This window comes from Sturnira hondurensis, unplaced genomic scaffold, assembly GCF_014824575.4.
Source record: "Sturnira hondurensis isolate 20B ecotype Veracruz unplaced genomic scaffold, ASM1482457v3 Scaffold0018728, whole genome shotgun sequence".
NCBI lineage: Eukaryota > Metazoa > Chordata > Mammalia > Chiroptera > Phyllostomidae > Sturnira > Sturnira hondurensis.
In genome coordinates this window covers 5937186-5960340 of record NW_028091359.1, presented here as the reverse complement: position 1 = coordinate 5960340, position 23155 = coordinate 5937186, and the positions used below count along the sequence as shown (strand labels likewise).

The 23155-nt window shown below is 50.1% G+C and overlaps 2 protein-coding genes across 9 annotated transcripts in view; both read left to right on the top strand.

Moving 5' to 3' along the window:
- STRADA (STE20 related adaptor alpha) overlaps positions 1-16900 on the top strand; it is a 31305-nt gene extending 14405 nt beyond the window's left edge. For all 5 annotated transcript variants that reach the window (XM_037069965.1, XM_037069963.1, XM_037069964.1 and 2 more), the window contains 9 exons: positions 8160-8262; positions 8676-8797; positions 10187-10295; positions 10414-10537; positions 12370-12541; positions 13083-13187; positions 15131-15372; positions 15676-15718; positions 15994-16900. In XM_037069965.1, coding sequence (XP_036925860.1) covers positions 8160-8262; positions 8676-8797; positions 10187-10295; positions 10414-10537; positions 12370-12541; positions 13083-13187; positions 15131-15372; positions 15676-15718; positions 15994-16146 — 1173 coding nt within the window. In that variant the 3' untranslated portion in view covers positions 16147-16900. The remainder of the gene's footprint in view (positions 1-8159; positions 8263-8675; positions 8798-10186; positions 10296-10413; positions 10538-12369; positions 12542-13082; positions 13188-15130; positions 15373-15675; positions 15719-15993) is intronic.
- A 2367-nt stretch (positions 16901-19267) lies between these two features.
- Positions 19268-22764, top strand: LIMD2 (LIM domain containing 2). Of its 4 annotated transcripts, none has more exons than XM_037069967.1 (5): positions 19268-19360; positions 21234-21387; positions 21523-21567; positions 21649-21788; positions 21864-22764. In XM_037069967.1, exons 2-5 carry the CDS (start codon positions 21286-21288, stop codon positions 22021-22023), a joined length of 447 nt encoding a protein of 148 aa, XP_036925862.1. In that variant the 5' UTR covers positions 19268-19360; positions 21234-21285; the 3' UTR covers positions 22024-22764. The 4 variants fall into 4 exon arrangements, with proteins under 4 accessions (XP_036925862.1, XP_036925863.1, XP_036925864.1 ...); XM_037069968.1 differs by having other exon boundaries at positions 19279-19360; positions 21234-21327; XM_037069969.1 differs by lacking the exon at positions 19268-19360 and adding an exon at positions 20349-20470.
- The last annotated feature ends 391 nt before the right edge of the window (positions 22765-23155 follow it).

The following is a 23155-nucleotide window of genomic DNA, read 5'->3' as shown; positions in this document are numbered from 1 at the left end:
TTTGATTTATACTTTGAGAACTAAAAAAAGTCTTGGTCACTTTTTGTCTCTCTCCTGGCAATTAAGGTCTCCTCCCCTTCCCAGCCTTCCCAGTTACCTGCCACCCCCTCCAAAAACGGAGAAAGTCCAACAATCTAAAATGTGGTTACCTTTTAGTGGCTAGTGGTACCAAATTTTCCATCCTTAGTCTATTAATAGATTTTAGTCTACAGAGATGATATTTACAAATGATAACCTCTGTCTAGATTATAAGGCAGGATGCCTAATCTTCTACCCTAAAAACAAAACCCAAGCCCTGACTCGTGTGGTTTAGTAGGTTGGGCATTGTCCTGCAAACTGAAAGGTCTGAGGTTTGATTCCTGTTCAGGGCACATGCCTGGGTTGCAGGCCAGGTGCCTGGTCAGGGGTGTGAGAGAGGCAACCCATTGATGTTACTCTCTCACGCTGATATTTCTCCCCCTCTCTTTCTCCCTCCCTACTCCTCTCTTTAAAAATAAGTAAATAATATATATATTTTAAAGCCCAAAATTAGGACTTCCGGCCAAGATGAAGGCATAGGTAGACACACTGTGCCTCCTCACACAACCAAAATAAGGACAACAACAAATTTAAAAACAAAAAACAACCAGAACTTACAGAAAATCAAACTGTATGGAAGTCCGACAACCAAGGAGTTAAAGTAGACATATTCATCCAGACCAGTAAGAGGTACAGAGTCCGACGGCTCGAAGAGAGGGGTCACAGCAAGGCAGCAGCTGGCGACCTCGGGCCCGCAAGGCCGCAGGTGGTGGACTCAGCAAGGCAGCGGATTGTGGAGGGGTGCAGTGCAGGAGGTGGCTGGTGGTCTGGGTCGTTCCACATACTCGCGCAGATAAACCGGGTGAAACTGGGGAGACAGACCGCCCAACCCAGGGTCCCGACGCCAGGAAATAAAGCCTCAAATAAGTGATTAAAAACACCTGTGGGGGTTAGGCAGCGGGAGAGACACCCAGCCTCATAGGAGAGTTCATTGGAGAGACTCACAGGGTCTTAGAATGTACACAAGCCCACCCACCTGGGAATCAGCACCAAAAGGGCCCAATTTGCTTGGGGGAAGTGGGGGAAGTGACTGAAATCCAGCGAAGAGCAGAGCAAGCGCCATTGTTCCCTCCTGGACCCCTCCCCCACATACAGCATCACAACCCAGCGACTTGGTTGCTCCGACCTGGTGAACACCTAAGGCTCTGCCCCTCATACATAACAGGTGCGACCAGACTAAAAAATTATGGCTCAAACACAGGAACAAATCAAAGCCCCAGAGCCAATACTTTTAAGCGACCAAGAGATAGCCAACCTATCAGATGCACAGTTCAAAACACTGATCATCACGATGCTCACAGAATTAGTTGAATTTGGTCGCAAATTAGATTTTTAAAATGAAGGCTATGCTAAGTGAAATAAAGGAAAATGTACAGGAAACCAATAGTGATGGGAAAGAAACTGGGATTCAAATCAATGGACCAGAAGGAAGAAATGGACATCCAATCAGAAAAGACTGAAGAAACAAGAATTCAAAAAAAAATGAGGAGGGGCTTAGGAACCTCCAGGTCATCTTTAAACGTTCAACATCCGAATCAGGGGTATGAGAAGGGGAAGAGGAAGAGCAACAAGTGGAAAACTTATTTGAACAAATAATAAAGGAGAACTTTCCTATTCTGGCAAAGGAATTAGACTTCCAGGAAGTCCAGGAAGCTCGGAGAGTCCCAAAGAAGTTGGACCCAAGGAGGAACACATCAATACACCTCATAATTAAATTATCCAAGATTAAACATAAGGAGAGAATCTTAAAAGCAGCAAGACAAAAGGCGAGAGTTACCTACAAAGGAGTGCCCATAAGATTGTCAGCTGAGTTCTCGAAGGAGACCTTGCAGGCAAGAAGGGGCTGGAAAGAATTCCAAGTCATGAAAGGCAAGGACCTACATCCAAGATTGCTCTGTCCAGCAAAGCGTTCATTTAGAATGGAAGGGCAGATAAAGTGCTTCTCAGATAAGATCAAGTTCAAGGAGTTCATCATCACCAAGCCCTTACTATATGAAATGGTAAAGGGATTTATCTATGAAAAAGAAGATAAAAAATGTATAGGAAAATGACAGCAAACTCACAATTATTAACAACCACACCTAAAACAAAAACAAAATCAAAATAAGCAAACAACTAGAACAGGAACAGAACCACAGAAATGGAGATCACATGGAGGTTTATCAGTGGGGGAGGAGAGGGGGGAAGGTACAGAGAATAAGTAGCATAGATGGTAGATAGAAAATAGACAGGGGGAGGGTAAGAATAGTATAGGGAATGCAGAAGCCAAAGAACTTATTTGTATAACCCATTGACGTGAACTAAAGGGGGGGAATGTGGGTGGGAGGGGGTGTGCAGGGTGGAGGGTAGTGAAGAGGGAAAATGGGACAACTGTAATAGCATAATCAATAAAATATATTAGAAAATAAAAAAGGCTCAAAATTAAAAACTACAAAGCAGAAAATGCTTTTTTTTTTTTTTGGCAAAAGCTGCAAAAGACTCTTGCCTGGCTTCCTACTCTTCAAGCCTATTTTACCAGAGGAAATAACATCAGATGTGCACAGTGTGCCAAGCTACTTTTGATAAATATGAATCAGTGTCTTATAAACAGAGAGGATGAGAAGCCTTTTCTAAAGACACTTGCTATACTTTCCAGATGGCAGACATTTGCACCTTTGCAACAGCCCCATGGTTGAGTGAAGGGTGAGGCTGTTGACTAGGAATTTCTCTTTAGCAAAGCTTCGGCTGTGCTGACAATAGTCTGCTAGTCAGGAGCAAGAACCTCTCTCTCAGATCCAAATATTGTCCAGTCAGGAGACCAAAAATTTTTTTCTTGCTCTGTTTTAAAGGTTTTATTTATTTTTAGAGAAAAGAGGAAGGAAGAATAGAAACATCAGTGTGTGGTTGCCTCTCACGTGCCCCCTACTGGGGACCTGGCTCACAACCTAGGCATGTGCCATGACAGAATCCAGCCGGTGACACTTTGGTTTGCAGCCCACACTCAATGCACTGAGCCACACCAGCCAGGGCCCAAAAATGTTTTCTATAAGATCAGTTAGGTATCTTCAGAATACAATGCCAATTATATATAATTTTTATATTTTCACAGTTGCCGATGTTACACCAAAAAGCTCTCCTGTGTGAAACCTGGGGGAGGTTAAATGTGTTTATTTGGTAACATTTCACCAATATTGTTTTGTATGCTTTGTTGTGTTTTGTTTTGAACGCTTTAAAAAGTTGTCATGTTATGGTCATTTCTGGATATCAGTAGCTTATGTATTTTTCAAATGCTTCAAAATTAAAAATATTGCTTTTCATGGTGGGGGAAACTAAGGAGAAGTCTTTCACAGAATTAGTTTCTTCCGGCAATGTGAAATTTTGCATCACATTAAATCTATGCCATGCTGAGTTTATTTTATTTTTTAAAGATTTTATTTATTTATTAGCAAGACGGGGAGGGAAGGGGAAAGATGAGAGAGAAACATCGATCTCTTACCTCTGACACGTCCTCGGCTGGGGACCTGGCCCACAACCCAGGCGTATGCCCTGACCAGGAATTGAACTGACTTTTTTGCTCTGCGGGACGATGCCCAGCCCACTGAGCCACACCAGCCAGGGCAGTCATGCTGTGTTTAAAGAGAATGGACGGAATATTTTATCCTTTTCATCTGAATTTTGACCTTTTCTAAATTTGAAACAATACAATGAACTAACCTGCCTTTCTTATGGCAATGTCAGAACAGACCTCTTTCTTTCAAAATATTGCTTTTGGTTTTCTAAGTAAAGTGTGCTTTTTCTCTGAGTTCAGACCTATAGGACCTCCACAAAACCTGGTGTCTGCAATTTAGGGTCATTTCCAGTGGGTTGAGGGCAGAGTGGTAGTGGAGCCACAGCAACCACTAGGTGAGTTCCCTTCATGCAATTGCAGATTGCCCAAGAACTCATTCCCAGTAACACAAAGGATTTTACTTTCTAAAACCAGTGCTTTTGAGTAGTTTTCTATAGTCAACAAAGATAGTAGGAATATCTGTAAATTGATTAACTAATCATAGCAGTAGTTTAATGAATCATTCTTTATCCAGATTCAACAAGCATGTGTCTTTGGAGTGTAGACTAGCAGACAGTATATACAGTCCTAGCAAGGAAGAGGGGCATAGGTAAATAAAAGTAAGTATAGTTTTTCCAAAGGGAGTTATTTAAGATGTCTAAGACTAAATATTTTAGTCTTAAGATTCCAGCTGTCCTCTAGGAGTTTGCCTGGAGAATAGAGGAAAGAAAACCTTCAAAGTAGTGCCAGATTTGTTGTTTTCATTGGGACAAAAAAAAGCTAAAAATATATTCAGTACAGCCCTGACTGGAGTGGCTCAGTGGGTTGGGCATCATCCCGCAGAGCAAAATAATCGAACCAAAGAGTTCGATTCTCAGTCAGGGCACATGCCTGGATTACAAGCCTGGTCCCCTGTTGGGACACATGCAAGAGGCAACTGATCAGTGATTTACTTACATGGATGTTTTTCTCCGTCTTTCTCCTTTCCTTCCCCTCTCTCTAAAATAAATAAAGTCTATTTAAAAAAATGCAGTATAGTAAGCCCTCACTTAACATTGTTGATAGGTTCTGCAACTTGAAGAGAAATAATGCATAACCATAGGCTAATTAATATAAATAAGAGTTAAGTTCTTACAGCATCTCATCCATGTTACAATGAAATGACATTTAATGAAACAACAGTATTTGAGGACCTACTGTACTTTCTCACATGCAGGTATGGATTCTGATCTATACCGTGCCCCAAGTGAATGTGTTATACGAGGACTGGCATTTCCAGTATAGGTCCTTATATTGAACCCTGTCTCCAAAGGAACCAGCTGGTACCCTACTCTCCTTTTCAACCTGTGGGTATGATGAGGTCATGGGCAGGAAACTTGCTGAGTTCAGACTTTGTTTAAATGATTTTTAGGTATATGCCCACATTGTTGTAGGCATTGGGGAGCAAGACCTCAGTGTGCAAGACACACGGTCTGGCCTTGTGGATCCTGCATCCTCCTAGAGGACACAGGTGACAGATAAGAAGACTGAAAATATACCTACTGTGAAGAAAGTAAAGCAACATAACAGAGAGGCTAGGAGCCTACTTTACTTTGACTGGACCGTCTTCAATGAGTAAACGTTTTCAGACCTCCGTAATAAGGAGGAAGCAACCGTGAGAGAATGGCAGAGAGAATGGAAGGAGTAGGGCAGCAGTATTCCCAACAAAGACAGCTAGTGCAGGTTTCCCTGGACTGGAGCAACAAGTGTAAGGAGTCAAGGGAGGGTGGTGTAGGGTGAAGCCCTGGAAGCAGGCAGGGGCCAAGCAAGGGGATGCTCACAGGCCAGAGGAGGCAGCTGGGTCTGAAAGCAATCCCCTGGGCTTGTGGTAACTGGTGACATGGATTTTATTGAGTAGATTGATACTTGAGAACACAGGATCTGCAGAGCAAGAATATGTGGAGGGGGTTAGAGATATAAGGGCAAGAAGATGGGACCCTTCAAGATTAGCTTAGCATGCAGCTTGTAAATTCTACACAAATGAGGAGTCACCATTTCAGAGGTTTTGATTTAAAATTTTTGCTCAAATTGCTACTCTGTTTTTGTGTGTTGGCCATGTGTCTCTTACCTGTGCGAGGCCCTGACATGTAGTAACCATTGTCTCCAGATTGTTCTGAAGACAAGATTATTTCAAGAAGCTACAGTGGCCATTAAATGAGCCTAGAATTTGTTTTCAGAACATTTGAACATTTTCAGAACATTTCAGAACATTTGTTCTTTCAGAACAAGAACCCAAATCAAACCAGCCTGTTGGTCAAGCTCTACATAGGCTTCTCTGTTTTCTCTTTTCCATCTTATTTGTTGAGCAGGAGAGTGACCAAAAAGTAGAAAGCAACAGAAGGAGGAGACTAGAATTTGCATCTACTGAAAACCAGGTGGTGCTAGACTCTACATATTATACCTCACTTAATTGTCACAACAACACTATGAAGTGGGAATTATTCCACTGATGAGATAGCGGAGATCCCTTGAGGGGAGAGTGACTTGCCCAGGGTCACAGAACATGTGATCGACCTGAGTTCAAGTCTGCTTCTGGCTGGTTTCTAAGCCTATGGTCTTTGCATTACACTATATGTTTTGCTCAAACAAGCAAAACAAGAAGCAAATTACCCTTTCCAAAACTTAACAGATGTTAGGCACAGAAGGGTTCTCTGGACAAGTACCTTTGGGAAATGCTAGGCTAAAAAAAGCTGAACACATTTCCTTACTATGGAACTTTTCAAAGCCTTTAAGGTGTAGATACACCTTGTGATTTCTTCATGAGAGAGAATGTGCTGCATTTTCTAACTTAATTGGACATGTAGACTTTTTTCATGCCTAACCGCCAAAATCAATGTTCTGTGGGGCCTACTTTGGGGAAATCCTACATTAAACCAACTCAGTAGAAAAATGGACAAGAGACAGAAAGAAGGATTTCCACTTTGGAGAATCCCAGATGGCCAACAAATATATGAAGAGATGCTCAACTTCATTAGCAATCAGGAAAATGTAAATCAGACCCAGAAGGAGACTGTGAGACTGACAAAAATTAAGTCCGAATGCAGCAAGTGTTGGGGAAAAGATGGGCCAACAAGAACATACATACATTGCTGGTGGGAGTGTGTCTTGGTATAGCGACTTTGCAAAGCAATTTGGCATTATCTTGTAAAGTCGGCTGCTCATATACTCTGTGACCGAGCACTTGCATTCCCAGGTATCAGCTTTAGAGGAACTCTCGCATATGTGTGTTAGGAGACACATTCAAAGGTGTTTCTAGTAGCACAGGTCAGAGTAACAGAACTGAAAACCCAGAAGCCTACCAATGTTGGGATGGATAAATTGAGATATGTCCCCAAGGTGAATATTATATAGCATGGGTGTGCAATCTGGCTAAATACAACCATATAAACGAATCTTAGAAATACAAAATTGAGGAAATGAGGTGGTACTACCATGTCAGAACATTCTCAGTTCACAACTGAGAATGGTTGATGCTGAGGCAAGAACCTTTCATGCATTCACAAAGACATCTTTCTGACTAGAGGTCAGGTTTATGGACGCAGCATATGAAATATGAGCTGGCCTAAGGTTCTCCATTTAAGTTAGGTGCACATCCAAAGAAAGGATCCAAAAGAAAGAAAAATACACAGCCCCTAAGTCATACAAATACATTTAGGTCTGGCCTGTTAAGCTGAAGGAAGAGCTGTGGGTCCGCCATGTATTTTGCTGGGCACTTCCCTTCAGGATCTAGAAGGCCAGTGGTGGTGTGACGCCTGCATCCTGAATGGCCGGGCTCCAGCTTCATTTGCAGCACAAATGGGCAGGAGCAAGGAGCGGGTCGCCCTTGCTGCCTGGGATGATGGCTGAGACCTGACAGATCTTTTCTCACCCACAGCCCAGTGTGTTTGTTGGCTGTGTTCTTGCTTCCCTTGGAAATGTCAGGGAATGATTGGTCTAGGGTCTTGCTTTGCTAAAGAGCAAAAGCAAGGGAGACCTTCTGTAGCAAGGTTGAGTGTGTGATCTTTGGAATCCTACACTCAGGACCTTAAAAATAGGACCCTAATGCACTAGGAAATGCAAGAGACCCTCCCACCTCTCCATCTCCCTTCTGTTTTGTTAATGTGCCTTTCTTTCCTCAGGTAAGAATTTTATAGTTTTCACTATGCTGTATACCTGAAAATAATACAATACTAAATGTTGTAATTGAAAAAGCATAATTTTTTAATTTTAAAAGAAGTTTATAGTTCTTGGCAAATGAGCCAGTTGGACAAGCAAATCAGCAGCTGAATGGAACTGGCTTTGCCTCCTGTGTGCGCATGTGTAGATAGCACCAGCACTTGGTGCGCACCAGGGCGACATCCAGCACCTGATGCTTAGCTTCACCTTTCTCCTCAGAGAGTGTTGGTACCAGTTCTTTGCCCCAGAGTCAGACTTTGTTTGTCTAGATGCCAGTCTCCTTGTGGGTCTGAATTACCACCTCCCCACTTCTGTCCCACCCCCAATTTTATCTTATTAACTTCTTTTTCTTTTTCTTTAGACCAATGAGGCGAGCTCAGAGTCGATAGCATCCTTCCCTAAGCAGGAGATCATGAGTAGCTTTCTGCCAGAAGGAGGGTGTTACGAGCTACTCACCATTATAGGTAATGTCCAGGGCTGTCCTGGCTTTCACACTCCGGGGTTCGGCTGCAGCTTCCCGGCATCTCCAGAACGTGTGCCCGAGGCTGTCAGCTACTTGTGGGATTTGTGGTGACACTACTGGCTTTTACAGGTCTTCTTTGACTTTGTGTTTCCAAGTATGGGAAGAGATTTTACCAGGAAAGAAACTCTTGCAATGTTTTATTTTTGGCTACACACTTGTGGTGTCTTGGGCCATAGTCAGTCACAGTGGTTGGCTGAGAAGAACTAACAGGAGAAAAACCAAGAATTGTCAGCCATGAAAGTAAAAGTAATGAAAGTTTTAACTTGAATTTTCTTTTAAAATCAAGTCTCTTGAAGGAGGAAGAGGACCTTTGTTGCTATTGTCCTTGTTGATGGCATTCCTCTTTTCTTTTAGGGAAAGGCTTTGAGGACCTGATGACAGTGAACCTAGCAAGGTACAAACCAACCGGAGAGTATGTGGCGGTACGAAGGGTTAACCTAGAAGCCTGTTCCAACGAGATGGTGACCTTCTTGCAGGTAATAAGATGTGAATGTGACATTTAGAGGGTGGGCTCGTACGTCCAGTAGTAATTACAAGGCGTCTTTACCTCTGTCTCCTGCAAGTAACTGGCGGGAAATGAAGGTAGACCGAGCCAACAAGTTATGCACACTCTCAATGAAGAATCTTGGGCAGTTGGTACTAAGGATACTGTAATACTGCTCAGCTCAATTTATAGTCCCCTTTTCTCCAGCAAGTCCTTTGTGCTTCTTTTTTATTTATTATTAGAGAGGCTAAGTAAGTAACTTGCCCACAGTCACGCGCACTAGTAAGTGGCAGAGGCAGGATTCAAACCCAGGCAGTTCTGTTCCAGATACGGGGCAACCTGCCCTGCCACAGGTGGCCATTTTGTGGCTCTTAGCGTCCTAAGTACCTGAGGTTCCTTTCTGTCAGAGAAGGAGAGACCTTAGGCCTAACAGCTGGCTATGGACTGAATTCTCCTAGGCTGATGGAGGCTTGCTCTGGGAACCCCTTAGTTTAGGGCCTGGGTCAGCATATTGTCAGTACAGGCAGTTGCACCCCTTTCCCTTCTTTATTTATGATGTTTTTCTGAAATCATGCTCATCTGACAGTGCTCTAATACCAGTTCCCAGATTCAGAGTAGTTTTGCGGATCTGAGGATGGGACAGAAAGTCAGAGCCAACTGAGTTATTTGGGATAAAGCAGACCTGACTTTGTCCTAGAGCATGTCGTTCTGTGGAGCAGAATAGGAAGTACTGCCTGTTTAGCCATAGCTCACATCCGAAAGGCCAGGACCCTAGAGTTTCTAGAGTTCACTGTCCAATTTTTTTCACATCTTTTGTCTAAATTAATTTTAAAATTGCATAGGTCTTACACTTTCTATAGCTCCTCCTAAGGAAACAATCTTTTATCTGAGGTTGCTGGAGAAATAGCTTCCCATATTAATAGTTGTTTTCTTTAATGCCTTCTTCCTTTGTTTCTGTCGGCTACATTTTCCTTTATAACTGGAAAATATTTCTTGTTTCCTTTTTTTATCTTCAAGAGGAGTTCTGTGCCTTGACCCTCGAAGTTGAGCTAAACTTAGAACTTCGTAAGTCTTCAATCAACAGTTTGTTTTTATCACCTCCGTGGGGGTGAACTGTGTTGCTAGCAGTTTTCCTGTTGGAGGGGAGTTGTTCCTGGGGGCTCTCCGGGACTGGCTGGCAGAGCAGTGCTGCCTTCCCTGCAGAGAGAGCAGAGCCCAGCTTCTCTCATCTTGGGGGCACCTGCTTAGCCTGCTCTCAGAACTCTGGAAAGAGCACCCAGAAAAAAGTATGAGGTCCCCATATTATTCATGCTGCCACCTTCCTGTGGAGTGTCATTCCTCAGTGCACCTGATTCTGACTCCAGCTTACCATTGGTTTCAGGGGGAACTTCATGTCTCCAAACTCTTCAACCACCCCAATATCCTGCCCTATCAAGCCACCTTTATTGCAGACAATGAGCTGTGGGTTGTCACATCATTCACGGCATATGGTGAGTGGGAAAGGGCTGCTGGCAGAGAGGGGTTCTGAGAGTTCTGTTGTCAGCTGGCTTATGTGCAGTTTTCCTTCCCTGTTACTCTTCCCTCTCTCCCCCTAATTCTTCTCTTCAGGTTCCGCAAAAGATCTCATCTGTACACACTTCATGGATGGCATGAATGAGCTGGCGATCGCTTACATCCTGCAGGGGGTGCTCAAGGCCCTCGACTACATCCACCACATGGGATACGTACACAGGTGCATTCTGGCCCATATTCATCCTTTATAGGAGTGGCAGTCTGTGCCCGTGAGCCCTCAGGTAAACACTGGAAGGTTGACCGAAGTTAGTGAAACCACAGTGTAAATCAGGCTCGGGATTCTGCCCTGGCCTCTGAGTTGGTGGACAGAGCACGTAGCCTGTCAGTGCGGGAGCTGCTGACTTTCTGTTTCCTGAGCAGCGTGGTCCTGAGTGTTGTGTGAGAGGGACCGCTGAGGTGGACTGCGGCACCCCCATCTCACTTCTTCCTCGGGGCGCCCAAACTGCTGTGTGCAGCCCAGAGTCGGCCCTGTGCTGAGAGGCTGGGGAGAAGAAAGAATGCTTAGTAGGTGGTATCAGGAGACCGGCTTACAGTAGGGAAGGTAATAAAACTGGACCCCTGCCTAATGTCACATACAGAGGAGCTCCCCAGAGGGATTAAAGGCCTAAATAAATGTCAGGTGTAAAACTACAGACTTACAAGGAAATGTGAGGAAATATTTTTGAGACCGAAGGTATAGGAGAACTTCTAAATATTGTAGAAGCCCAAGACATAAGACAAAAACTTGATGTATTTGATTTTATCAAGGTTAAAGATTTCTCTCCGATAAGGGACCCCTTGAACAAAGCTGAGAAATGGGTGACAGCATGGAAGATGTTAGCTTTGTCTAAATACATGGAGATTAGTAACAAGGCAATCTTGTGAATCACCAAGAAAAGGATAGCAAAGCAAACGTGAGTAAAGGATATGAGGTTTATAAAAGAGGAAACCCAAAACAAAAATAGCCATATGAACATACACTCAAATCTAGCAATAATCAGAAAAGCAAATTAAAATAGGAGGATGCCCCGTCTGGTGTGGCTCAGTGGATTAAGCATTGGCCTGTGGACCGGAAGGTTGCTGGTTTGATTCCCAGTCAGGGCACATGCCTGGGTTGCTGGCCATGTCCCCAGTTGGGGGCATGCAAGCGGCAGCCGGTCGATGTTTCTCTCACACATCAGTGTTTCTTTCCCTTTCTTTCTCCGTCCTTTCCCCTCTGAAAATAAATTTTTTAAAAAGACAAGAAGATGTCAGCTTATACAGCAGAGACAAGTGGCATAATTTGGAGGCTGGGTGAGGCCCAGTGCAATAAGGAGGTGGGACCTCCTGTCTGTATAGCAGAAGATGGCCCAACGCAACCAGTCGGGGTCACTCGGAACTGGGCCCATCAGTGCTGTCTCTGGGTGTGCACTGCGAAGAAAGCCTCACACACGCCCACTGGGGCCACGTCCGCAACGTCATTGTTCATATTCAGGGTGGGAGATAGTGGGAGTGTCGCGTGCTGGAAGAATGGTTGAGTAAGTGTTAAGTCCCACCCCAGAGTATAGGTGGCAATTAGAAGCAAAGGTGAGGTGTATGCAGATGGCAACATGAATGGATCTTGAAACAGAACTTAGAGACGAAGGAAGAATTAAAAATACATGTGAACAAAACGATGACACACTTGACGAGAGCACAGAAAAAGTACAGGTCAGCAGTAGCAGGTAGTAGGGAAGGTGTAGTGGTCTGTGAGCATAAAAGAACTTTAACTAAGTACAAATAAGTTTTAAAATCTGGTGATATGTAAGTGGGGTCATGTCATTTTCTCTTTTTTGGTCTATTTTTCAAACTCACAAAAATGTGTTTGTGTATATAATATGTATATACATGTGTACAATACACACACACTCACGTGCACGGCCAGGGAAACAGCTGGCTGGATCTAGTGTGTAAAGACCAAAGGTTCGCGGTAGAAGGGGCTCCTGCTGCCCCATGACACCCTTCTTCCACCATGTGCCCCCCCACCCCCGCCAGGAGTGTGAAAGCCAGCCACATTCTGATCTCTGTGGATGGCAAGGTCTACCTGTCTGGTTTACGCAGCAACCTCAGCATGATCAGCCATGGGCAGCGGCAACGTGTGGTCCACGATTTTCCCAAGTACAGCATCAAGGTTCTGCCTTGGCTCAGCCCGGAGGTCCTCCAACAGGTCTGTACCAGGTCCCAAGGAGCCCCAACCCTACCATCTTGTGATTTTCCAAGGGACCCTTCAGGAGTTTCCTGGGGTGGGGTGCTCTCTGCGTCCATTTGAGTGCAGTGCAGGCTCCTGGAGGGAGGCTTTCCTGTTGACATGCAGACCCAGGAGGCCTCCTGCACAGGCATGATGTGTCCCTGGCAGGTGGAGTTGTTCCCCCTTGGTGGGGTCCCAAACTGTGCCTGACACTATTTCAGCTCCCTTCAGAGATCTCCACTTCTTGTGGGAAAAGAGCATTTGGCACTCTCTCCATCTCTCCACCAGCAGGCGCACGGGGCCCCACACCTCCTGCTTGTTCCATTGCACCACCAGAGTCTGTTCTTCCACATAGCAGTGCTCTGCAGTGGTGTAGGCAGAGAGGAGGGTCTTAGCAGATGGTCCCGATTTGGGGACATTCTTTCCCTCTCCTCAGTGTTTGCTCCACCCTATTCTTTTTCTAAGAACAATGACCAAGGCTAAAAATGGGGTGATATATGGCTTTTTTCTCCCGACTTAGAATCTTCAGGGTTATGATGCCAAGTCTGACATCTACAGTGTGGGAATCACAGCCTGTGAGCTGGCCAATGGCCATGTGCCCTTTAAGGACATGCCTGCCACCCAGGTAAGCCTGCGGCCCAGTGCTTGCCTGCCTGCCTGCCTGCCTGCCTGTCCTCCTTCCACAAGTGCTCACTGAGTACCTGCCACACTCAGGACACCGGTCAGGGATCATCAGATGAGAGTTTTTTCCTTCAAGAGTTCACCTAGGGAGATGCTTGTGTGACTGTTTACTTCTGTGTGATGACTGCTATGGCAGTGGAGGCGGGGGAGGGGAGCTCAGGGGCAGGCCTGCCGCAGCCATTGCAGGGCCTGAGAGGGAGGTGCAAAGGGAGGCCCAAAGACCAACATCTACTGAAAATGTGCAAATCAAGCTCACACATTTTTATAAATGTCTGAAATACGTCATCCCCCTACCTTGGTAAGTTACATGGAAAACCAGTTTCTCATTTAGAATTCTCAGACTTCTGTTTGCATCCCTTACAATAGACCCAGGGAAGAGGCCTGGGTCTATTGAGTCAGGCTTTATAAAGTCCAAGAAGTAGGCCTGGGTCATTGAGGCAAAGATTGCCTGGGTCCCAGGTACCTGTAACATGATCTGGAATGGGGAGGGATGGGAGCAAGGTTGCAAGTTCTAAGTGAGTCTCTCCCTTGAACCACAGCTGCTTGCCCTGTGGGGAGGGGGGCAGCTAGAAAATGGCCAAAGGGAACCCTGCAGAGCAGGGGGCCTGGGAGGCTTCTAGGAAGAGGTGGCTTGAGTCTTGAAGGTAAATAGGAATTAACTGAAGAATGGCAACTAGAGGAAACTCTTAGGCAGAGGAAACAGCATGTGCAAGGACTCAGAGTCAAGAAAGAACAGGATGTTGGCAACAGCAGGTAGTGGTAAATGGCTGAAGTACAAGTGCACCTGGGGCCACAGACACTAGGTGATGTGGCTGGAGGAGGGAGCTAGGGCAGATCACGGCTTCATGTGCCATGCCAGGATATCTGGTTCCTGTCGCAAAGCATGTGGAGAGTCACTGAAGGCTTTTAGGCACAGGAGTGATAGCATCAGATCTACAATGTCTCTGAGGAAGATCACTCCAACCGGTGGATTAGATCTGATAGACTAGGAGGTGTGGCAATCTTGGAATCTAGAAAACCTAACTGTAAGACACTAACAGAAAGATGCTCAGGAAAGAGTTAAAAGACTATTTAAGGTGAATAAGTGGTTCAGATCCAGAAACAGCACGGTCCAATAGAATTTTCTGAAATGAAACAAATGTTCTACATCTGCACTGTCCAATATGGTAGCCACTAGCCACCTGTGGCTATTAGGCACTTGAAATGTGGCCAGTGAGACTAAGAAACTGAGTTTTAAACCTACTTTAAATTCATTTAAAAATAAATGAATTTAAATGAATGAATTTTAAATGAATTTACTATACCATCACAGCTCTTGAGAGATTTCCAGGGTTCTGGCTTGGACAGAGCAATCCCTGGGGACTGGGACAGCGATCCCCACCATGGGGCTGGTTTTACACGTGCAGAGTCTGAGGGCTTTCAGACAGCTGCCCAAGCTTTGCCTGTCCCTGTGCATCCTGCTCCCGTGCCGCCTGCTGCAGCAACAAACCAGGATGTGGCACTGCAGGTGTGGCCTGATGGACCCCATCAGACCCACCTGGGCTTGGCAAATTGGGGCTGGGCTTCAAAGAAAGCCAGCCAGCTGCTGCCTTCACCCTAGGGTGAGGGCCCACAGTTAAAAGGATCTGATGTCTTATAAACAGGAGGAGGTTATGAGCCCCTTCCTTCCAGCATGGTGAAGGGGCCTCTTTTCTGCATCCCCCCTCCAACAATTAGGCCTAGCTAGGGTGTGGCTGCCAAGCCAGTGGCCAGCACTCCTTTGGAAAAGTTACTCTACTTCTGTCTTTACTCCCCCAAATCACATTTGAATGTTGGGAAAACTATTTGTGAAGAAACTCTAGGCCTCTGGGGGCTCCTCCAGCCCAGTCCTGGCTCTGTCCTCTCCAGATGCTGCTGGAGAAACTGAACGGCACCGTGCCCTGCCTGTTGGACACCAGCACCATCCCCGCCGAGGAGCTGACCATGAGCACCTCTCGCTCCACGGCCAACTCTGGCCTGAACGAGAGCCTGGCCACCAGCACCCCCAGGACCTCCAATGGTGACTCGCTGTCCCACCCCTATCACCGAACCTTTTCCCCCCACTTCCACCACTTCGTGGAGCAGTGCCTTCAGCGCAACCCAGATGTGAGGTACTTCTGCTAGGCTGGGGGTGGGCTTTCCAGGGAGCAGAGGGGGCTCTGGGGTTTAAGGCAGGGTTTGAGAGGATGCATCTGTCCTGTAAAGGTCTGGGTTCCCCAGAGGAGTCCAGAGCCCCCATAGCAAGAGGGCTCAGCTGGAGGGTTGGCTAAGAAGCCAGGCTAAGCAGCTCTGGCTGCTTTTCTTAGTGAGCTTAGAGACAAAGCAGAGGGGTACTTGGGGTGAAGTATAAGAAACAGGATTTTGGAAATTGGGGGCACAGGGTGATGCTGGTCTCTCTCCCTCCCTCCCTGCAGACCCAGTGCCAGCACCCTCCTGAACCATTCCTTTTTCAAGCAGGTACAGTAGCATTTTCCTGAGGTCCCTTGTTTTCTCCCCTGTGGTTTTAACTCCCCCAGTCCCCTTAGCTTTGGGGTTTTTAGAGTATTCTCTCCTCCTTTCAAATCAAAGAAATGGACATTTTCTGAAGCCCCTTAAAGGTGCTGCTCTTTCCACTGATAGGAACTCTTGACTCCACAGGCCCATCTGTCACGGGGCCATGGTTCCTTGCTCCGTGAGTGATGTCTCGGGACCCAGAGTAACAGGATCCATCCCCACTCTCTCTCCTCCCCCAGATCAAGCGACGCGCCTCAGAGGCTTTGCCTGAGTTACTTCGGCCTGTCAACCCAATCACCAATTTTGAGGGCAGCCAGTCTCAGGACCACAGTGGAATCTTTGGCCTAGTAACAAACTTGGAAGAGCTGGAGGTGGATGATTGGGAGTTCTGAGTCTCTGAAGAAGGTGCTCACTTCCCAGCATGGGATGGACATGGGAGCCTCTGGGGCCCTTCCTGAGGGCGGCCCCGTTCCTGTCCTACAGGAGCAGGCTGGGCAGAAAGGGCATTTCTCCTAGGAGAGGTGCCTGCTTGCTGACTGGGAGAGAAGTTCCTGGAGAGAAACTTTTCTACTGCTCCAAGACATCTGAGACACAGGGGATCTGGACAGGCCAGAAAGCTGACATTCCCAGCCCAGGGAGCTCTGGCGGCCTCTTCAGAAGGAAGAGAAGCTGGCCCTTGGGGACTGAAGTTCAAATCTGGGGTTTGACTCACTGACACAGGGGAACTATGTGACTTCCTCTTCTCACTCTTGTTCTCCTACCAGCCAGTTTCCATTCTTTTCCAGTGCTCTCAGATCCTGTGGGTCCATGGAGAGGCAAGCAGTAGGCAATCTGTGCCCTCTCCCCTCTGACTTCTCCCTGATAATTGGAGGGAAGGGCATTTGTTTTCCTTTTTAAGCATCAGGTTAAAGCTGAGGCAGTTCGTCCTGATCCTTGTATGGCTTGGGTCCTGACACCTAAAACCTTCCACACTCCGTCTGTGTAGTGCATTTCTTTCCCTTGGATAGTCCATCTTAACAGCCTCCTACCGCTACCCCGGTGCTTTCTCTAAAGGCCACAATGTCTTGCCAGCCAGGGGGCTTAAGTCCTTATGCCATGTTAGTTCCATTGCCAGAACAAATGAAGATGTTCAGAGCCCACACTGGAGAGTGGCATTGTTCTGTGCTGGCCACACAGGCTCAAACGCATCTCATTCCACCCCGAGTTCTGCTGTCCAAGAGCAGCTCCACGAGTGCCCATGGGAGCACAGCAGTGACCTCTGTCATTAGACAGACAGTCTCACGGCCCACCAGTTCTTTTGTTCATGTAGGTGTATATGTATTTACATTCACTGGAGGACTTTTTCATTGCTTTTAGAGAGAGGAAGGAGAGAAACATCGATGGGTTGTCTCCCAAATGCACCCCGACTGGGGATCAAACCCTCAACCTAGATGGGTAATTGAACCCGAAGGGACTCCAACCAACTGAACCACACTGGCCAGGGCATACCAGTTCTTTCAAAACCCATAATAGGCTCGGCTGGTGGGAGCACTGCCCCGTAACTGAAAAAGGATTGTGGGTTTGATTCCCAGTTAGGGCACATACCTAGGTTGCAGGTTGGATCCCCGTTTGGGGGCACATACAAGAGGTGACCATCAGTCTATGTTTCTCTTCCCTCCCTCCCCTCTCTCTAAAATCATGTAGTCCGGTGAGGATTAAAAAATAAAACCTGTAATAGATTTCTCTTAACTATCTACAGTTTAGAGACTTAACATTAGCGTGTGGCCATCAAAATACTTTGGGGTTGGAAAGGTCTACCACATGCAGGCTGTGGGTCGCACGCAGCTCAGGATAGCTATGAAAGCCACCCAACACAAAGTCATAAATTTACTTAAAACACTGAGATTTTTGTGGGTGTGATTACACGTTGCAGTGTATTTAATGCATGGCCCAAGACAACTCTTCCAGTGTGGCGCAGAGACACCGAAAAGTTGGACACCCCTGATAGGTGCTAGAGACCAGCCCCTCTGCGGGGCCACCTCTGGGCCACTAGGAGTCCAGGCAGAAGATGCTCACCTTCGGCAGGGAAGGAGGTGGAGGGGTTTATTTTGTAACATGACTTGTGGTGTCTCCTTACCACTGGAACTAATACCAAAAGAGCAGGTAACCTAAGAACCAGACCGGTGCCCTGCCCTGTCATCCTGGCTTTCGGCCAGAGAGGCAGGGCCAGGGGGTGACTCTAACCTGGGTCTCCTCCGAGGTGCTCCCCAGCCTGCATGTGCACCAGCCTGGCACCTTCCCTCCCAGTCCCTCGGGGTGAGGTGCCCTGCTCTGGGTGAGGCACTTCAAATGTTGGGTTAAGGAAGTGCCCCTCCTTCCCTGAAGCTGCTTTGAACCATCAAATGCTCTCACTTTCCCTTTCCTCAGAAATTGTAACACCAATTCAAAAAATAACAAAATGGCCTTGGCCAGTGTGGCTCAATTGCTTGGAATGTCGACCCGAAGACTGAAGAGTTGTGGGTTCAATTCCCAGTCAGGGAGGGCACATACCCAGGTTATGGATTCAATCCCCAATCAGGGCACACGAAACGGCAGCCAATCAACGTTTCTCACATCGATGTTTTTCTGTCTCTCCCTCTTTTTGAAAGCAATGAAAAATGTCCTCAGGTGTTGAGGATAAAAATAAATGAACAAAACCTTGGGCAGTTACAGGGGTTGATGTGAAGGAATGACACCAACCACGAGGTAGTTGGGGAGACCTGAAATGCAGAAGACCAGGTCACATTTATTTCCAACCCTCCTTTCCCCTGCCCAGCTCATTTTTTTCTTTAAACCTCAAGTTCCCTTTTCTTAACACTATCAGCGGGTTTTCTTGGCTTGTAAACTACTTTCTTCACCTTGTTTGTCAGCTCATTTTGCTAGCTCTGGCAGCTGCCTGCTGCTCAGCCCATAGATTGTACTGGGTAGGGCAAGGGGGCCTCGGGGCCCCTGCTTCCGCCCCAGGACTTCACCCTTCTGAAATCACTACCGCCCCCTTTGAGAATCTGATGACAGGTGTGACAACTTGGCCTTAAGTTTCTCACACACACCCCATCCGGGCAGCCCTTAGGCCTGCAGCTCAACCCAAACCCGCCAGAGAGGAGCGGGAGACTGCGAAGTGAAGCGCAGCGTGGGTGTGCTGAATGGCCCAGGTGCGGGCGCAGCGCTGTTCTGCTCCCCGGCGAGTGTGGGGGCCGCGCGCCGGGGCCGCTAGTTCTATTCCTGCACCGCGTGGGCACACGCTATGTTCAGGACTGTGCTTCGAGAAACAGCTTCCATCCCGGTAACAGGCGGAGCTGTGCAGTCCAGGGTGCCCGGCAGGCCCCCTACCCTCCCGGCAGAGGCCCGTCCAGGAGGCTGCTCCGGCCTGTTTCCCGCGCAGCGAGACTATGCCCCACGTGAGGGATGGTCACCTGCCTCATACCCATCGCGCGGGGGGGGGGGGGGGTTCCCGAGAGCGGGGCGCCGGCTCGGAGCAGGGAGTGATCGGCCAGGTCTGGGGGCCGCTTCCCACCCAGCCCTGCGCCACCAGCTGCATTACTGGGGACGGATCACGGCAGCTCTTCAGGACTCGCTCCCTTACCTTCGGTGAGGTTTGGGTGCACCGAGGTTTGCTCGTCTTGAAGATGGAAACCTCGCTCCCTGAAAGGGCTGTCCTGATGCCTGGCAGGCCACGTGCCCTCAAGGGCCGGGGTGGCTAACCCCATAAAGTCTGGCCACAGAAACGCTTTCGGAGAGCAAGTACTCTGGGACATCAAAGGCAGCCGCTTCCCGGGCCCCCGGTCTTGGGGTCGCAGGAGATGGCGCTAAGGGGTGGCGGTCCCACCGGACCCTCGTGCAGACCGACCCCGCGGTGAGCCGGCAGGCGAAAGTGACTGAACACCGTGGTCCCAGGGCCTTCCCTGAGGCGCAGGCTGTACTTTGCAGCCCCGCGACCGCGCTCGCCGACCACCGCGGTCGTCTTCCTCCGAGGCCTTGCTGGCGCGCGGGGCTGCCCCTGGCGGCGGGAGGACTCCGCGGCCCGAGGGGGCGTGGGAGCCACGGGCAGTGGCCCGGCCTCCCGGGCGGCCCCCGCGGGGTCTATCTGCAGGAGTTCGGTAGGCTGCAGGGCCCACGGAACTCCGGGAAGAAAGGAGGCAGCCGGGCCTGCGCCCTCCAAGACCAATTAGGGGAAACTGAGGCAGCAAAAGGCCCAGGGGAAGCCCGGTACTCCTCTGCCGCCCCAGGAGCCTCGCCGGGAGCGCTTTCGGTCCCGCGACCCCAGGCGTCTCCTCCGGAACTCATTCCCCCACACCCCCCACACCCCCGGAGGCTCGCAGCGCAGGGCCGGAGGGCTCCGGTCCCTGCCTCGGTCTGGGGCGGGAGGGCGGAGCGGCCCGTTTCGGGAGGCGGGCGAGCGCTGGGCCCGAGGGGAGGTGCGCGGTGCCGGGAGCGCGGCGTTGGGGCGGGGGGCAAACAAAGGCGGGGACCGCGAGCGAGGGAAAGACAAAGCGTAGAGGGTCGGCGGCGGCGCGGGGCGCGGCGGAGCCAATGGGCGGGCGCGAGGCGGGGGCAGGCGGGGGCGGTGCTGCGATAAGGCGGCGGCGGCGTTGGCTCGGGGACCAGAGGCAGGCGGCCGCAGCTCGCACCCGCGCCTACCTTGTACTCGAGGCGTCCCCCGGAGACCGACCCCCGCCCCGTGGCCCAAGCCGGGACCCGGTGAGATACGCGGGCGTGTGGCTGGAGGAAGGGGTCTGCAATCCGTTCGCAAATCAAGGCGCCTAGGTGGGGGCTGCGGGAGCCGCCTCTCCAGGGTCCCCAGAGCGCTTCCGCTCCTTGCTGACTCCCAGGGCCCCGAGGCCAGCGGCTGGCCTTCAGGGTGGGCCTCCGGGCGGGAACGGGGTCAAGTACCCCTTCAGCTGGGCCCGCGGGGGGCCCGAGTGTGGGGCCTGTCCACGCGGGTCCGGCGGGCGAGGAGCGAGGCGCGCGGGCTGCCGGACAGCGCTGTCCAGAGGCTGGGTCAGCCAAGCTGTGGGCGCCACCAGCCTCGGCACCCTCGGCTCTGGGCTGGGCTGTGTAGGGTCGGGGTCAGGCCAGGGCTGCGGGTTGTCGCCTTGGCCCTCCCTGCCCTCCCTCTCCTGACCTTTCTCACCCCACCCCCACCGCATGTAGGGGAACCCTGGTCCGCGGGGCGCTCTCCGCGGCTGTGGAGAAGCCCCCCTCCTCACCCGCTCTGTTATCCCCCAGTACACAGTTCCACTCAGGGACCCCTGGCCCTTGGGGAGCAGTGAGGGGGGCGGGCGGGAGAAGGGGGAGGTGGGTGAGGGCGGAAGTGGCAAGACCCAGAGCAACAGGAAATGATTTAGAAAAAGTCCCAACCACAGCCCCCCAGCCCCCTGCTTGTAAACACCCCCACCCCCACCCTCACCCTCCAGGCTGGGGAAGGGCCTGTGGGGCCCAACCGACCGACTTCCCCTTGCAGAACCCAGCGGGTGCCGCGTCTCCACCCAGGCCTCCATCACTTCCAACCGGCCATGTTCCAGGCTGCAGGAGCCGCCCAGGCCACCCCCTCTCCTGTAGGTGATCAGCCGGGTGGGAGGACACCCCGAGCAGGTGTCTGGCTTGGGGATGAAGGGGTGAGGAGCGGTGTGTTTGCTTACCACCCTGTGCCCCTTTCTCCTTGAGTGCCTCTGGGAGCTGGGCTGGTGATCCCAGTGAAGGTCTGGGGTGTCTCTCTGCTTCCCCTGCTCTGACTGGCCCTCTCTCCTCAGGAAGCCAAAAGCGGTTGTGGCCCCAGCACCGTTCAGCGCTCCAAGGTAGGGCCGTGAGACTGGGGTGTAGGGGGAGGAAGCCATGGGCGCTGGTCAGACCCCTGGCTGAGTCTCTCCCCTCAACAGTCCTTCAGCCTTCGGGCCCAGGTGAAGGAGACCTGTGCTGCCTGCCAGAAGACCGTGTACCCCATGGAGCGGCTGGTGGCAGACAAGCTCATTTTCCACAACTCTTGCTTCTGCTGCAAGCACTGTCACACCAAGCTGAGGTGCGCCTTTGCCCTGCCCTCGCCCTCTCCCGCCAGCCCTGACCCACCCTGACCACCGTTGTTCTGCCTCTGCAGCCTGGGCAGTTACGCGGCGCTGCACGGGGAATTTTACTGCAAGCCCCACTTTCAGCAGCTGTTTAAGAGCAAAGGCAACTATGATGAAGGCTTCGGTCGAAAGCAGCACAAGGAGCTCTGGGCCCACAAGGAGATGGACGCCAGCACCAAGACAGCCTGAGGCCCTCTCTGACCGTCCGTTCCCTCTGTAGAGGGTGGGCCTGTAGCAGGATGGTGGGAAGTGTGGGAAAGAGATCGCACCTGGGCTTGGGTGGGGAGGCAGGGTGGGAATGGGATGAGGCTGTCTTGCTCAGGCAGAGGGTTACAGGGGCAGGGCTCTGCTCCAGGATTCCTTCTTTCTCTCTCAGTGGGTGGGGATTTGGGAACCAGGATTAGGGGGTTGCTCACCATCCTGCTCCCTGCTTCTTTCAGCCTACCCAACCTCACCCCCTGGCTCCCTCGGAGGCCTCCAAGCCCAGCTTACTTTTCTAGGTGCCTTTTCTCCAGCTAGGAGTCAGCATGTTCCCCTCAGGGTCCTAAGCTCCCTCACTGCCATGTGGGGTCCTGTGTGGCCCTCCTGTCTCCCCATCTACCTCTGCCCTTAGCCTGGTTCTGAGCCATGGAGACTTTGGAGGAAGGAGAGGCAGCATGCCTTCCGCTGGGCCTCAGAATGCCCACCAGGGCTCAGTGTGGGAGGGGAGGGGAGGGGAAGTGAAGCAGCCCTGCCCTCCCTGCAAGGCAGGGCAGGGCAGGCCCCAGCGGGGCTTGGGACCATCTTGCACCATTAGCATCGAGCAGCAGAAGCTCAAGCACCTGCCAGCTTGAGAGCCAGAGACTGGCAGCAGCCACAATCCCTTCTCTCCTGTTTCTGCCAGTACTGTTGTGATCAATCCTGTTTTAAACATGTTTCAACAGATCCTGACTCTGTATTATATGGCCTGACGGGGGGCTTTGTGGAAGAAAGGGCACAGACTCACCATGCAGAGGTGAAGAGTGGGGACAGGGTCAGTTCAGAGGACATCTGGCTTTGTTGGGGAGCAGTGATGGGTGTCAGAAATAACAGCCAGCCCGAGTGAAAGGGTGTCCCTGTCCCAGCCAGGCTCTCCATGCTGTCAGACCCAGGATGTGTTTATAACTGAAAACTCCTTTGTCCTTCAGCCTTGGGTTGGCCAAGAGAGCCAGTCCACCAATGTGTGGTACCTGGCTGCAATGTGCTTCAGTATGCTGGGGTACAAGGTGAGACCCCTTCTGCTGAGCCCTGGTCTGGATCCCTTTGGCCCTGGAAATCAGCAAGGGATGGAGGGAATCGGCAG

Excerpts from the sequence above, each read along its gene's own strand:
- LIMD2 (XM_037069967.1), top strand. The coding sequence starts at position 21,286 with ATGTTCCAGGCTGCAGGAGCCGCCCAGGCCACCCCCTCTCCTGTAGGT. Across the intron at positions 21,568-21,648 it reads GCACCGTTCAGCGCTCCAAG|TCCTTCAGCCTTCGGGCCCA; the intron begins GTAGGGCCGTGA and ends TCCCCTCAACAG. Across the intron at positions 21,789-21,863 it reads CACTGTCACACCAAGCTGAG|CCTGGGCAGTTACGCGGCGC; the intron begins GTGCGCCTTTGC and ends CTGCCTCTGCAG.